The 16506-nt window shown below is 48.9% G+C and overlaps 1 protein-coding gene across 1 annotated transcript in view; it reads right to left on the bottom strand.

The window, feature by feature from the left end:
• Window positions 1-16506, bottom strand: part of Mvb12b (multivesicular body subunit 12B) — a 163185-nt gene that overhangs the window by 97520 nt on the left and 49159 nt on the right. Inside the window, exons 3-5 of the mRNA XM_036184112.1 lie at window positions 14441-14548; window positions 8793-8889; window positions 2575-2704 (exon numbers count right to left, since the gene is read on the bottom strand). Coding sequence (XP_036040005.1) covers window positions 2575-2704; window positions 8793-8889; window positions 14441-14548 — 335 coding nt within the window. The remainder of the gene's footprint in view (window positions 1-2574; window positions 2705-8792; window positions 8890-14440; window positions 14549-16506) is intronic.

The raw sequence follows: 16506 nt of genomic DNA, 5'->3' as shown, positions 1-16506 counted from the left end.
AGGATTTGGCCCCTCATAGCTGGGAGTCACTGGGTGTGGCCTCACTCCAAGGTCAGTTGAGAAGATGGCCTCAAACCCTCAAACTAGAGGCTCACAGCCCACAAACTAGCACAACCAAGAGTAGATGCACATCATACATGGTGTGACAGCCAGTGGCCGTGAGTAGATGCACACCATCACCTGTGATGTGAATGAGGCAAGCTCACCTTTGGCAATCAAACAGGATAACTTCTGCCACATGCAAGCCCTCTCTGCCAGCCCAAAATGGTGTCTATGGGACTGGAAGCCGAGGGACAGCATCTCTTCTTCCAAAAATAAGAGGCATTTACTCTGTGGGTCTTGGGTGCAGCGGGGGGGGGCTATTCTACACCAGACCCTGCCTCATTGGAAGAGCAAGTCCACCTATCTCTACCCCGCTGCAGCCTGTTCTTCAGGGGATGCTGTGTCCTTTCCAGCCTGAGATTTCTGCTTCTCAGAGCACAAGTTCAGGCCCTTGTCACGTGGCACTCAGATTATGTCTTCTAGGAGAGGATGTTATGGCTCAAGATGAAATAAAAATTGTACTCTAGCAATTTAAAAAATTATACCAAGGAAGAAAGATTCTAGTTTTGTTTATCAAGACAAATACTGATTTTAAAAAATCCATTCTTCAGAATTGTTTAAAACAGTTAAAATTTGCATCTTTTAAAAATAGTATTGTAGGGGGCTGAAGAGATGGCTCAACAGTTAAAAGCACTGGCTGTTCTTCCAGAGGACTTGAGTTCAATTCCTAGCACCCACATGGTGGCTCACAACTGTCTGTAACTCCAGTTCCAGGGGATCTGACACCTTCACACCAATGCATATAAAATAAAGTTAAATAAATTAAATAAATTATTAAAAATAGTATTGTAATGAGAGATGTGAACAGTAGATGCAAGTACACTATAAAAGTACAGTGGTTGGCTGTCCTGTGTGTAAATGGAAGCCTGTGGGGTGATGTGAGATTGCTCTGCTCACGGCTCCCTCCCCAGTAACCTGCTTGCACAGTAAGTTTAACTCAGGATAGAAAGCAGGATTTGCAGTGTGGGAAGGGAATGGCTAAGCCCTTCCTTTACCTGTTCATTTTTGGTGTAGGGAATGGAGCTGAGTTTGACACACCCTAAGCATGGGCTCTACCACCAATGCCCAGCCTAAACCCATCTTGATGAGAGTAATCCACAGGGGAAGAGGCTGAAGAACCTCAGCTGCAAGACCCTAGACACAACCACCTTAGTGCAGTAAGCATCCATTTTCTTGGGTTCCTCCAGCCCCACCCCAGCCCTGCCTACCTGACCTTTTACCTCCTGCACATTTTGGCACAGCTACCCTACCTCACTATCCTTCCTTGAGCTCTGCTGAAGCAGTCCTTATTTCTAGCTCAGGCCGGCCAACGAGGGAATGACCTTTCCCGGGTATCAGTGACCAGGTAGGGCTGCACCTGATGCTGGTTAGAGGAATCAAAACCAAAAATACTGAATTCTAAAATTGTGATGGGAACCACAGGAAGGCAGACTCGCTCATCTCTGAAGCTGCTCAAAGGGACAGCAGTGTCATGCCTCCCCAGAGGAATAGGTGTCATACAGCATCCCACCAGAGGACCAAGAGGGCAGGCAATGAGGTGCGCTCACCCTCTGAGCCCCTCTACTTCTGCCTGCCTGAGCCTGGCTGCTGTCAGCTAGCAAATGTCTCCTTCTGCTTAAGCCACTCCGGGTGGGGCTTCCCGTTACTCAGGCTCACAGAGGCCCAAAGCGAAGAGCTGGGATTTGCCTGCACTTGGAGTTTTATGGAGCAGCTTTGGAGCCAGGCCCTGCTTACTTCTGAGGCTGTAGGTGACCAGGACCCAATGGGCCTAGCCTCCAGCACACTCTCTGCTATTAGAAGACATGCATTGTAGAGCCCTGAAATATATGGGTTTCTTTCTGACTTACAACCAATGTGACTAGAAAACCCAGGGGACCGCTATTTCCCTCTGGGCCTAACGTTAGCCCTGGTGTGCCCACAGGTGGGCCTCTGTTCCCAGGATGAGCCACACTCACCCCCCCTCTGCCCACCCACTTCAGCCTTCTCTTCACAGCTAGTCCTCCTGACTCAGAGAGCTATGCTTAGTAGCCCTGCCTCCTGTCTCAACTGGAGTAGGCCAGCTCATCACATTCCCCTCACTGTCTGAAACGACCTTGTTCATCTTCTTGCTCACTGCTCAGGTCTCTTTTCAGAACAGCCTCTCTGTGAGGACAGGGCCTTTGTCCAGTGGTACAAACAGGTTGGCCATAAAATGCCCCAGGCTGATAAGCAGTGTGAAGAGTTGAGGTACACAGTAGCATCCAGGCAGCATGCAGAGGGGCCTGGAAGGTGAGTGTACAGGGACCAGAAGGCCCTAGGATGGAGCGACACTAGAAGCTGAGGTAGACTGAGGTCAGAGTCAGTGGTAAGCACCAACACCAAGAGCCATGGGTTATGGCTGAGCCTTGTGAGCCATGAAGGAGTGGTCCCAGGAGTGGCCCAGACACTCTCAAGGGAGGAAGATCTGTGTGTGGAAACACTGTTGAAACTTACCCAATAAATGTGTACTGGGGAGGTGCCTGCTTGGTCCGGCCCATGATGCGAATGTCACAAATGGCAGCTTCGGTTGAATCCCGGGGAATAAATTTAATGCATAGCCTCTTCTTCCTAAAGGCCACCTCCTCTAAGGAAACAACAACAGAAAGGTGTGAGTCTGATGGAGATGCCACCTCCTCTCCCATTTGGGTAGCAGAAGAGATGGCCACCCTTGTCATCTGGAAGAGGCCCCTATGGACAGGTGATGGTAGCGGAGTCCACCAGTCACCCTGCCAGGCCTGCATCCAGGGCCTGACCCCAGACATGCTGGCCAAGAAAGAGCTCCCAGAACTGCAGCCACAGCCGGGCACCACCCAGGGACACCCCGCTGTAAGGCTGCTCTTGCTTTTCAGTTTTTAGCATAGAATCTTCGAGCACACCACAAGGGGTGAGAACTGCAGGGCAGAGCCACCTGCTTCTGATCAGCACACCGGCTCCAGCTCTTCACACACCTTTAATTTTCCTGGCTGGATACATGGAACATACCTCCCAACGTCATGTTGCCCAGCTCTACCCCAGAAGGCCTGGCTGTCATGTCCCTGCCATTTCTACAAAGAACAAGGAAATTCATCAACTCATGGTCTGATTTCAAGTTTCTCTATCATCACACAATGCCCTGCCCTGCCCTGTCTGGATTCACATCTAGGGGCTGTGTGCTCTGCAGAGGGCTGGCAGGTCTCTCAGGTCCTTCTACACTATCACCACCCTCACTGCTCCTTGTTGCTTTGTGGCGCAGACAGGCAGGGAAAACCAAGAAACAAACAGCTGTTCGGCCCTCGTCCAGTGGCACATCGGAGCTGGCTGGCCTTGACCTCTCTGGAAGGCAGCGCATGTGTGAGCTCCCAGGACCACTGCATTGAGTTCCACAGTGCGGGTCCGGACCTGGGTCATAGCACTCCTGCGCACCGCTCTTGCTGTTGGTTTTTAGGATGCATGTAGCTAAGAGCCACACCTTGGTTCGAGGTTTTGAATAACAATTCTCCAAATTCTGCCACTCCTTCTGCACTGATGAGCTTAAGTCCCTCTGTCTAAAACATAGCCCTCTTCAACAACTCCGCCCACGCTGAGGGTGACTTTGACCCAGAGGGAGTGCCAGTGTGTGGCTCTTCTCTGTCACTTGTCCAGCCACACACAATGGGCTGGTGCTGTAGAAATGGATGACAGTGCCCATCAAGGTGGCAGTGTGGCTCATCAGTGGTTCTGAAATTTTCCCAACAGTCCACGAGTCTTTCAGTTGGATTTGTGGGTTACTTTTTTCATTTTTTAAACATTTTGAAATTAAAATAATTATACCATTTTCCCCTTTCCTTTTCCATCCTCTGGCCCTCCTATACACATCCCCTTTGCTCTCTTAAATTCATAACCCCTGGACTTTTTCTTTAATTGTTGTTACGTATATATTCCTAAATATATAGATACATCCTGTTCAGTCTGTATAATGTTTCCTGTTTGCCCACCACTTGGTATCAGATGACCAACTGGAGATGCCTTCCCTGGGGAAGACTGTTTCCTCCACTCTGCACTCAGCTGCCTGTAGCTTTGTTTGAGACAGGGTCTCACTGTGCACCCTAGATCAGTCTCAAACTTGTAATCCTCCTGCCTCTGCCTCTTAAATGCTGGGATTACAGGTACCTGCTACCACACCTGGCTCCATCAGTAGGGTCTAGGCTGGGAGCCTAGCTCTGCCACTGCTGGCACTGGCACCTCAGAGTCACTTGACCCCTCTGAGCCTCAGTTTTGCCATCTGTAGAAGGGAACGTGTGGAAGCCCACTCCAGAGGAGTGTGGGAGATGCTGTGTGGGAACATGATTTCTTGGCCAGTTCTGGGCACATGGTAAGTGCTCAGTAAAGGACAGCTAGGAGGGACTGGCAAGCCAGCACAGTGTGCACTTACCATCTGTGCTTGGGACTGACCCTCCAGTGCCCGAATCTGTGACCATTTATACATGGTCCTGCTGCAGGCAGGCGGGGGAAGGGTGGTTCTGCCGGCCCGGTGGAATCAGCAGTATTATTGGATCTTTGCTATGTTTTGGGGGGAAGAGGGAATATTCTTAAAAAGCCAGAAAGAGCTGGGCAGTGGCGGTGGTGGCACACACCTTTAATCCCAGCACTCAGAAGGCAGAGGCAGGCGGATCTCTGAATTCTAAGCCAGCCTGGGCTACAGAGCAATTCCAGGACAGCCAGGGCTACACAGAGAAACTCTGTCTTGAAAAAAACGAAGAAACAAACGAGCAGGCAAACAAAAAGTCAGGCTGAAATGCCCAAATTCTGTGAGTTCTTTCCCAGAAATAAAAGCAAAGGGCTACATCCTCAAGCCGCAAAGCTTCAGGCTATAGAAATGTCTATGATCCATACAGCAACCACCCTCCTTGAGGCAGAGATGGCATCCTGGAGGAAGGGGGCGCCATGTCAATCCTGTACCTAATACCATTTGCTACTAAGTTCAAGACCTGAAGGAGATGCACTAGAGACCTTCCCTGAGGTAAACCACAGGGCAGCTATTCTGCTAGCCTTTGCCACAGCTTGGCTCCATGTCTCCATCTGCAGCCAGCTCAGTCAAGGACAGATCCACTCATTCATTACACATGCTTAAGCAAGCCTCATTTTAAGTAAACATATTATACATAGTCAATAGAAATGTGTTCAGTCATGCTAATGAACACAGGGAGAGTACACAGCACTTTACTAAAACAAACAGTCTTCCAGTGTTTAAGTGCTGTACGGACTGCAATAGGCTATATTTTAAATTAATTACAGGAGTCTCATCTTTTTGGCTGACTTCATGAAATCAAGCCTTTAAGTACTCTCAGGAGATACTGGGCTGACCATGAGGCTTTTGGTCCCCTGGGAAGTCTTTGAGAAATAGTCCCATGACTAGAGGTGTGCTCAGACAGCTGATGAGAGCCCAGGGCCCACTGGACAGCAGTGGGTGCAAACATGGGCCCCAGCAGTCCCAGCACCGGCCACAACAGGCCTCCTCACTGAATGAGCTCAACAAACTGGAAATGCTGAAGGTGGAATCCCTCATGGCTACGCCATATATCCATACAAAAGATACTACACATCAATTCACTGTCAAAATGAACACCAAGGAAACATTTAAAACTTTGAAAACCTCAGGAAGAAAACAGAACAGGAATGAATACAAATCTCTGTGAGCAGAGAATTCAGCTAAGAGATAAAGGCAGCAAGCAAAGGTCTGAAAAAGCACTCAGGCTTGCTGATAAGTAGGGAACTACAAATTAAATACAAATTAAATACAATTTAAATAGTGAAACAAAGCAGATCACCTGCGTGGGAGTCTGAGGAAATGAAGCCTTTGCAGCAGACAGTGAGAGACCTTTGTGGAGGTCAGCAGCCAGCAACCCGTAAGGGACCAGTGTGCTCCAGCAACGTTACAAGGTGGGAGCATCCTCCTCACTTGACAAACAGGTAAACTGAGCCAGGATTCTGAGAGGACCTGCTCAGGGTTCCATGAGCAGCAGGGCCAGCCTGAACCCCTGGACACAGAGACAGAGTCCAGGGTTGGTCCCAACAGATTCAGAAGGAAGGGCCCATCCTTCCGGTTCCGGCTTGAGATCCGGAGCTGGGTCCTCTTGTCTGTGTGCTTTCCACAGCCGGACATGACTAGGTGTGGGAATGACCAGAAACAGGCGGAACTAACTACATGGGAAGCACCAGCTGGTGGACCAGGGCGGCCAGGGCTGGGAAGCAGTGTCTCCATGACATCTGTGCCTGCTTATATCTGAGAAGCACTGGACTGTGTACTTTAAATCTAAGTACCAGGTGAATTACCTGGTACTTAGATTGTATCTTTTTTTTTTTTTTTTTTTTTCAAGACAGGGTTTCTCCATGCAGTTTTGGTGCCTGTCCTGGATCTTGCTTTGTAGACCAGGCTGGCCTTGAACTCACAGAGATCTACCTGCCTCTGCCTCCAATTGCTGGGATTAAAGGTGTGTGCCACCACCACCCGGCACTTAGATTGCATCTTAAACCATTATTAAAAACAAAACAAAACAAAACAAACAAACAAAAAACCAAAACCCTGCTACTTAGAAACTGTTTGCTCAAGGTGTTTAGTATATGTGTGTGTGTGTATGTGCATGTGCACACATGTGTGTTTGTGCATGCATATGCATGTGCACATGTGTGTATGTTCTGTGTGTGCACACATGTGTATATTCTGTGTGTGTGCATGTGTATATGTAGGTGTGTGTGCATGTGTATGTATATGTGTATGTGTGTGAATATGAATCTGTGTGCATGTGTGTGTATGCATGTACATTTGTATGTGTGCATATGCACATGATTATGTGCATGCATGTCCATTGTGTGCATATATGCATATGTATAAGCATGTATATACCCATGTGTATTTATGCACATGTATGTATGCATATGTTTGCATGTGTATGTGTATATGTGCATGTACATGCATGTATATGTACGTGTGTATATCTGTGTTTGTATGTGGGTGTGTTCTTGCACTTGGCTAAGATGCAGTCACTGTACCTTATTTTTCTCATATGTGAAACAGGCCTAACACCGGGTGGAGCCTTTATCATGGGGACTTTACATGAAATGTTAAACGTCAGTATCCTCTTTTTCTGTCACTGTGCTGACCCACCCTGACCAAAGGCACCTGAGGAAGAATGGTTTATGTGGCTTACAGTCCCGGGCTAGAGCACGTCATGGAGGGGAGTCAAGAACAGAGAGAAACAAGCTTCCTCTGCTGGCCCCTCTGCCCTCATACAGCCCAGGACCTCCTGCCCAGGTGCGCTGGGTCAGTCAATAATCATGACAACCCCCTGCAAGCATGCCCAGAGGCTGAGCTGATCCCTTCTAAGGTGATTCCAGGCTGTGCCTGAGTGGCAGTTAAAACCAACCAGCACCATGACATTTGCTGGGACATGGCGCAGCACCCAAGGGAAAGCAGTCAGTTGGGGATCCATGCTTTGCTGAAATAAGTTCCCCTGGAGGGGCTGGAGACATGGAAGCTCTTTGGTTTGAAATGTGAACAAGAAAATGGCAAACAAGTAATGGGTTCAGAAACATTTGAACCAAGGAAAAACTGAAAAAAACCACACAGACACAGACAGACAGACAGACAGACAGACACACACACACACACACACACACACACACACAAAATAAAAACAAAGAACAGGGTACAGAATTCCATAAAGAAATTTCACAGTTAAAGGGATCTCTGTTCTCTTCTTCACTGCCTCACTGCTGTGTGTGAGTGTGTGTGTGTGTGTGTGTGTGTGTGTGTGTGTGTGTGGCCGGCGGGGGTGGGGGGTGGGGGAGTGGGGGGGAGTGGGAAGGGGGGGGGGGGGGAGGGGGGACGACATGGCTCAGGAGTGACTACAAATAAAGCAAGTTCCTATACACCAAATAAAGAAGTTCAGATACACAAAGGCTCCCTGACTCTATCTTACCATCCCTGCTCCAGAACCCTGGCCCTAGCCCAGGATCCTGAGGCAGCTTCTCCATTTTCCAGTTCTCTGCTGCTAGGTTCAGTGCAGTGTTGCTCCGTGGTTGGAACATCTGGTCTAATTTAAATCTTGTTTTTATTTGTTTGAGGTTTTTGTTGTTGTTTTGTAATAGAAGGGGTCTCATGTAGCCCAGGCTGGCCTCTCACTTGCTGTGTAGTGCAGGATGACCTTGAATTCTGATCTTCCTGCCCCTACCTCCCAAGCGTTGGGACTAGGACGTGAGCTACCACACCTGGCTGCATTTGATCTCGAGTGCTCCAACGTGCAATCTCTCTGGTTTATGCCTCTTGCTTGCTCTGTGAGCCCCAGACACAGAGCTTCTCTTACAGCCTCCAGGCATCTTCTGATCTCTGCCCTTCCTCCTCCTTTTTGCTTTGGGGTCTTATGCCAAGCCTGCTTCAGCAACAGCGGAGGGCAGACTGAAGACCAACTATCCCTAGACTCATTGTCCTGTTATTGAGTGGGCACAAGCAGCAGGGGCATCATTCTAAGAAAAGGGACTCTGCTCACTTGCAGGCAGGGCCCCACATACTCTTCAGACACACAGAGAACCAAGGTGGATGTCACAAGTGGCAGGCTTTCTTTACCAGCCACAGGAAGTCCCCTCACATGTTTCCAGAGAAAAACACACAAAGTATTAAGTCCACCAGAAGGCATGCATGCTGAGAGCAGACTCACGTGTGTCCACTGTCTCCTGGATAGGGATGAAGCCCACAGGCAATGTGTCCTTGACATCGATGAGCTTCATGTCCACCAGCACATTCCCCAAGTGACTCTTGGGAAGAAAAAAAGACACATGGACTATTAACTGGAGCTCCTCAGTCGACCTGTAGTCCTGGCTTCAGGACGTATATTTAATACAGTGACCGCTGCAGCTTTACTTCTCAGGTTAATTAGAGAAGATACCTAATGTTCCCCAGCATTTGCCCAGGGACATAGTGTTGCTCAGGAAGGATGTAGCCTTGATGAGCTGGATGAACCACCCTGTAGACAGAACCCAGCAGAGGGCAGGTGGGCATGTGGCTTAGACCCCAACCCCTCTCAGGGTCAGCAGGGTTTAAATGGAGGAGGTTCTGTGATGCTTGAAGGATAGAAGTTGCATCTGAACTGAACAGAGACTGATCACACACCTAAGGGGCTGTTGGTCACAGACAGTTTTCAGTTACAAGATGAACTGTACAAAATACCAAGAATCATAAACTAACAGAACAGCAGTCCAGCCACTTCTGTATCCCATGCCTTCTGAAATGACTTGCTAGGGGGGCTCTTAAGAGTTCCTATTTAGTGGTGGCAGAGGGGTCCACAGTGCACAGTTTCCGTAAAGACATCTTTTGAAGATGGTAGGTGGTGCACCATTCTATAATTGCAAGAGAGAATTCTGCAAACATGCCAGCACTTGCAGCCCTCACTTCATGATAGAAATGGCTCTCAAGAAATCTGCCCTATGCAAGGATGCTGCAGAGATTACATGCACATCTTCAGAGTCCTCTCAGCCTCATCAGAGTCAGTTAAGGCAAGAAAAATGGTTTCTCAGCCCACTTTGCAGAAGCACTGTCCTTCAAAGCCAGCTTGAACGCATGCACACTTCCCTTGTCTGCAGTTCTGGAAAAACATCTAAGGGGGCAGCCCAGACTCTGTTCTCACAGGCACCGCTCAGGACAGGGTCCCCTGTTGCTTAGAGAAGGGACCCAACTTTACCTTTGAACTTGGGGAACACAGACTCCACTCCATCCTGAGAGCATTTCTGAAAGCCACACAGGGAACATTGGCTTTCTGAACTAAGCCAGGCTCTCTCTCCTTAAGCTCCTTAAAACTTCCTATCAATTTATAATTGGACTCTGTGGTAGTTTGAATAAGACTGGCCTCCATAGATTTAAACACTTAGTCATCAGGGAGTGGAGCTACCTGAAAAGGACTGGGAGGTGTGGCCTTTGTCACTGGGGGTGGCCTTTGAGGTTTCAAAAGCCATGCCAGGCCTAGTGTCTCTCAGCTACTGCTCCAGTACCATTTCTGCTCCTGGCCATGGTGATAATGAACTGTAGACAAGCCCCCAGTTAAATGTTTCCCTTTATAAGAGTTGTCTTGATTATCGTGTCTCTTCACAGTAATAGAAGAGTGACTGAGACAGACACTGTGAGGTATCCATCTACCTACCATCTTCAAAGATGTTGTTACAGAAACTGTGCATTGAGGGCCAAGCATTCATAACTAATAATGTCTCCCTGTCTTTATTTGGGAGCTGGTTGGCGTCCCAAAGAAAGCTCCAACTACATTTGGTGGCACACTTTTCAACAGGTGGGTGCTGATGATCAGAAACCAAATCAGACTTCCTTGGATGGCAAATCAAAAAGGCAAACCCAAATTGTGAAAGCTTATTATTGGTTATTATGGTGCATAAGTAAAACACAAGCCTCAGTTGAAATCAGAAGTCAGAGGGGCACAAATAGTTTGTGCCCAGCAGCACTCCATGATTGTCCCATCAGGCACTTGTCCTTTTCTCTCAGCATCCCTGTGCTTGCCAACAGTTCCATGTTATCACTGCTCAGGGGGTCAGGGCTCAGGAAGACAGAACGCACTGAGGTGCAGCATGTGGGAACAGGCCCTCTCTAGTATGGAATAGACTTCTAACTACATGGGAAGGCCAGGCTCAGCCGAGAGCCTTGGAAGCGCCACCTGCCTTGGGAGCAGCTGCCCTTCTATGTCACGCTGCTTTCTGCATGGAGGAATTAACAACTGGGTGTGTTCTGCTGCCCCAGAGATGGATGGGCACTCATCAATATTGTACTTGAACATCTTCAGCTTGACAAGCTGGACTCTGTAGACCTCAACTGCAACCACTTAGCCATTTCAACCCCCCCCCCCTCGAGAAAATGCCCTAATCATAAAATCAGAGCATTGGTGGTGTGGCCACTAAAACAAGCATGAAGAAACCCTTCCATGCATACAAAAGCCTGCCCTGTCGATGCTTCCAGCAACCCGAGTGTGACCCTCTTGCGTGGGGCTGCCCCTCTGCGGGATTTTTTTCTTTTTTCATACTGTAGGCCTACAACACCATGAATTTTGCTGGTCCCTTCCCCTTCCCCCACTTGTGCTCTCTTTCATCTCCTCCTCATAAATATGAAGAACGTATTCCCAATCCTTGTTGAGCAAGTGATTCATACCAGAAGCCCGATAGACACTGACTCAGGGTATTTATATTGTCTCTGGTAGCCAGTATTTGCTAGTATACTGTAATTATTTTTGACAACTTTGCATTTAAGGTGGCCACAGATAACCAACTTAATATTCAAATGTTCATAAATCCTTCTGTTTAGCATCCCCCACCTAATCCATGTACATTATTATTACAGGTAATGCAGAAAGTATGGGGCATGGAAAATGCAGTTAATCTCACTCCTTCCCTGGAAGGGATGTCACTCGAAAGCCAGGTTTCTATATTAATGGCCTGATTGGGGAAAGGAATTTAGGATTCAAAGGAAGCTCCCCAAACTCCTATGCTCAGAATCTCAAGTCACCTAATTAAGACTTGGCCTGCTCTAGAGAGCCCACACCCTCCCATATGGTTGGAAAATGGTACTCTGCCAAGCATCTGTTGACTCTAGGCCAGGACAGACAGGCAGCCACCACCGGCTAGCATGTGCCTAGCTCCTGCCTTATTCAAGGACTGGCAAGTGGGCCCTGCTGTCACCCAAAATTTGATCCCAAAGCAAAATTCTATCCCCGGATTTGATCACTTAGATAATGGCATTGCTAAGCTAGATCCCCCAGCCCTAGACATATTCATTCTCTTCCATAAAAAGGGAGCACCCAGGCTTCAGTACAGGGCAGGGGCTTCTTGAGCTGTCCTCCTGGCAGCCTCACACCTCATCAACCCAGCACCCAGCTACTGATGGACAGCAACATGTTTTCTGGCAGTGCCAGTACTGTGGGGGTGTTCTGTATGCAGTGAATGTATTGCTCTGATTGGTTGATAAATAAAATGCTGATTGGCCAGTAGCCAGTATAGGCAGGATAAGCAGACAAGGAGAATTCTGGGAAGAGGAAGGCTGAGTCAGGAGACGCCAGCCCACGGTCCAGGGAGCAGCATGTAATGGCACACAGGTAAAGCCACGGAAAACGTGGCGACATACAGATGAACAGAAATGGGCTACGTTTAAGTGTAAGAAGTAGTAGGAAGCCTGAGCTAATGGCCATGCAGTTATAATTAATATAAGCCTCTGTGTGTTTACTTGCGGGACTGGCGGGTGAGAGAGATTTGTCCTGACTGCGGGCCAGGCAGGACACAGGAAAACTTTCAGCTACAGTGCCAGGGACTGAACCCAAGGCCCCATGAATGCTAAGCAAGCCTTCTATCACAACCCTCAAGCCCAAGAATTGTGTTTTCTATAATCCATTTCAAACTAATGGTCCAGGGCCTCCTCTGAATCATAATGTACCTGTTGCTGCCCCACTCCCAGGACTTCAAGAACTCTTCTGCCAAGAAGACCAATACCTCATGGATTTCAGGAGGAAATGTGGCAAGCCAGTGTAAGTGACCCAAGGGCCTGTGGATATCCTCTGAGCATAGGGCTAGTGTGATCTGAGTGAGGAATGTCCCACATAGTTTTGAGGATGTGCACATGTGGTCCTCAGTTTGTGGGGTGGTTGGGGAGGTTCAGGAGGTGTGGCCTCACTAGAGGAAGAGTGTCACTGGGGTGGACTTTGAGAGTCTAAAAGTTCTCGCTCTGCTTCGTGCTTGCAATTGAGGATGTGAGCTCTGAGGTTCCTGCTCTTAACACCACGTCTTCACTTGTGGCCTCGCCTTCTACTTTTGGCCACACCTCCCTGCCTTAACAGATGTTTATCCCTCTAGATCCATAAGCCAAAATACAGCCCTCCTTCTGTAAGTTGCCTTGATCAACGGACAAGTGGCTTAGACAAGGTGCTTGACCACGTCCTCAGGACTTCCTCCTGAGAGTCTGGCAGCAGCAACTCCACGGCAGTCCATGGGGACAGTGGTCAGCAGACTGAACAGAGGCAATGGGAGAAAAGAGCAGAAATCGCTTTCAAAAGACATTTGAGTAGACTCCAGGGACAAAGGGACTGAGGAGGGTATGCGAGGGTGCGGGTGGGAAGGACAATTGATGGCCTCCTGACAACCTCTGGAGCCCAGCATCTGGTGTGCTGATGTCACCCTGCTCTTTGGAGTCTCATCAGGCTATAGTGAGACCAAAGGGTCTGTGCAGACACCCCACAGCACTGGGCAGGTGCCTACTCTGGCTCAGCTGCCACCACCCTGATACTGAAAAAGCATTCAAAGGCCTGGTAGTAAAGCTTCTCCACTCCAGTCATAAACTCTATTTTACACGCAGCAAATGTATTGCTCTTGTAATCATAGGGGAACTTAATGGGATTATTTCACCTGAAATCCTGAACATGTTAGGAACAATATTCATAATAAAGAATTATCAATGAGCAATGGGTAGTGTGTGATCACATTACAGTTCACATTCTTCTGATCAGCATGTTTTATGCTGTGTGGATTTAAAAAAAACCTCACAAAACTATAACTTATATTACATTATAATTAAATTTCTAAATTGGCAAAGAAAATATTTCCAAAGTAAGTAAGTATCTGAATTAGAAGAGACAAATCCTCTCCTCCCCAGAGGGGCAGTGACTTCAGGGTGGGATAAAAGTGGGAGACCATCTGAGGAGGGAATGTGGTACCGTCATGTGTGGGCCTCATACAAGGAGGCTCACCAAAGCTAGTGCTCTTTTTTCTAAAATGCCTCAGTGGGAAAACTCTGTAGCTATCTTTAAAGCTTCCCAGTTCATGGGCTAAAGTATCAAAAATCAGTATAAGAGAATTATACACAAGTGGATACCTCTCTGTGAAAATGGTGACATGTCTCTTGTCACACAGAGGCTCTTTAGAAACAAGGCCACGCAATGTTTGGGGACAGGCATGGGGTAGTGGGTGTCATGGACCCTCCACTGAGCTGGTATGCCCTTTGAGGGCTGCTGTTCATCCCAACTGCCCTAGAAGACTCTCTTCCACCCACAGGGCCCAGTGAGCTGTCACTTGAAGAACAGTAGGCAAATGAGAGGATTTCCTGGTCTCCTTTGGAGAAAACATCTTAATGGAATTCACTGTGCACTTGGGGATGTGGTTAATAACACTGTTAAGAAGTGAAACATGGTGCTGGCTGCCGACTCCACCCTGCTCACTGAAACCACAGATAAATTAATACAGCAATGAGCATCAAGCACACAAAAGGGGAACCCCACCCAGGACTGTAAACTACTTCTGCCCACTCAGCAGAGGGAACTGTCGTTAGACTCACATTTTCTTTGGAAAACGACCTCGTGAAACACAGGTATCTGGTGACCTTGGACTTGAATAAGCCGTCCTTCCAGAGGTCAGCGTCCACGCCATCTGCTGTCTGTGCAACCTGCAGCAGAGAGATGAGAAGAGGGTCGCAGGTAGGGTGAGATAGAGTGGAGGCGGGTGCAGTGGCGGCTTCCCCGTACCTGTTCCAATTAGCACCGGCCCCAACTCTCCTGGCATCTCATTAGTGCACCGCACTCAGCGCTGGGAAGAACATTTCCAAAAGGGAAAAGGGGAGGCTGTGAAAAATACAACTTCTAAAAATACTGTCCCCGGGGAGGCCATTGATTAAAGACCCCCTGACAGAACCGGCTCTAATGAGGGAAGAATAGCTCTGTTGTAACAGACTGGGAAGGGGCTGGGCGGTCAGCACATCAGGCCGTTTGCTGCCACTTACTCAGGGGCAGGCACGGGGCACAGGAGAGAGCCCGAGGGGGTTGAAACCCTGTGGTGGGGACCATGTGACTTCCTGCCCACAGGGGCCAGAGAGAGCTTCGGTAGGGGGGCTCTGTCGGGCTGTGGGGTAGGTCAGGAAATTGGCTCCATACTGCATCTTCTTGGTGTAAGCTCCTAAAGTGGAATCCAAGGTCAGAAACTACATCATGGTAGGAAAATAAACTAGACTCAGTTGATTCCACCTCTCGTCTCCCTAGGAAACCTCTTCTCAGTCCCTCAGGACACAGTCCAGGGTGAAGAGAGCCTTTATTTGCCTCACCGGGCATGACATCGAGTGGTGACTCTGGGCACAGAGTTGACAAGGGGACTGGAGAGAGGCGCCTGCGGCTTCTATGTAACTGACTGGCCCGCAACATCACAATGCAGTGTCAGGAGACCTGGGGAATGGCTTCACATTTGGGCACAGATCTGGAGGAGGCTTCACACAGCCTCTGTTCTGACTGAGCCGCGGCTGACCTTCTAAGGTGTGCACAGGGAAATGGTCCGTGGTCTGATGAGCTCCTGGCCATCCTGATAGATGGCTGAAAGAGGTTCTGTTCCAATGAAGCTTCAGGCACCTTAAATCGTCAATGGCCTCTGCCATACATGCAGGAGTTTGACACTATGTCCCCAAGCCCACCCCAGCTGCCACCTTGGAAGCTGCCTCAGAGAGGCTGAAGGCTAGCCAACAAGAGAAACCCACCTATTTCCCCAAATGAACAACTGTCAGCAAATCTGAGGGTAAAGAGAAGAAAGGCCATTGCACTGAGGTGGTAAATCTAATCTGAAAGCTCACGAGGGAGGATCTTGGAGAGCTAATGGTTAGGTAGTGGCCTCAGCTGCTGTCCCCCAAAGTCTCTGCTGCACTAGGCAGGCACTTCTCAACCCATGCACAAAAAGCTGCACGTTAACCTGAACTTCTCCCCCAAGCCAGATGAGCTAAGTCTGTAGGTGTAGGGAGGAGGATCAGAGCCCCTAGCAGGGATCAGGCATCGAGGGCCACAGCCCACCACAGAACAGGCAATGAGGAAGGAGGGCCACAGCCCACCACAGAACAGGCAATGAGGAAGGAGGGCCACAGCCCACCACAGAACAGGCAGTGAGGAAGGAGGGCCACAGCCCACCACAGAACAGGCAATGAGGAAGGAGGGCCACAGCCCACCACAGAACAGGCAGCGAGGAAGGAGGGCCACAGCCCACCACAGAACAGGCAAATCTGAACTTGAATTCAGAGGCAGATGTGAACTTGAATCCCAGGGGCTTCCATAAGCCCTGTCCTATGTAGAGTAAACGTGCTGCCCTCCCCAGGGGTCAAGGGGATGCTGTATATGCAAGAGCACTCACTGGTGAGCATCTGCAAAGATGACTCGGTACTTCTAGACTAAATTTGAGGACACTTGGGCTGATATGGAACCAGGTATTTAGCACAATGTCACATCATCACTCACAAATTCCTAACTTGTCCCATGGGGGTTAACTGTGACTTCTGGTCCTAAGATTCCTTCACCATCTCCAGGACTCAGTCTGCCCTTTCAAACACAGGTGATGTACTGTGTGATAACACAAACCCTCCCCTGCCATCTACCA

Source organism: Onychomys torridus, chromosome 4 (assembly GCF_903995425.1).
Source record: "Onychomys torridus chromosome 4, mOncTor1.1, whole genome shotgun sequence".
NCBI classification, from domain to species: domain Eukaryota; kingdom Metazoa; phylum Chordata; class Mammalia; order Rodentia; family Cricetidae; genus Onychomys; species Onychomys torridus.
Note: the sequence above shows the minus strand (reverse complement) of the source record. Positions and strands in the feature narration are given on the sequence as shown.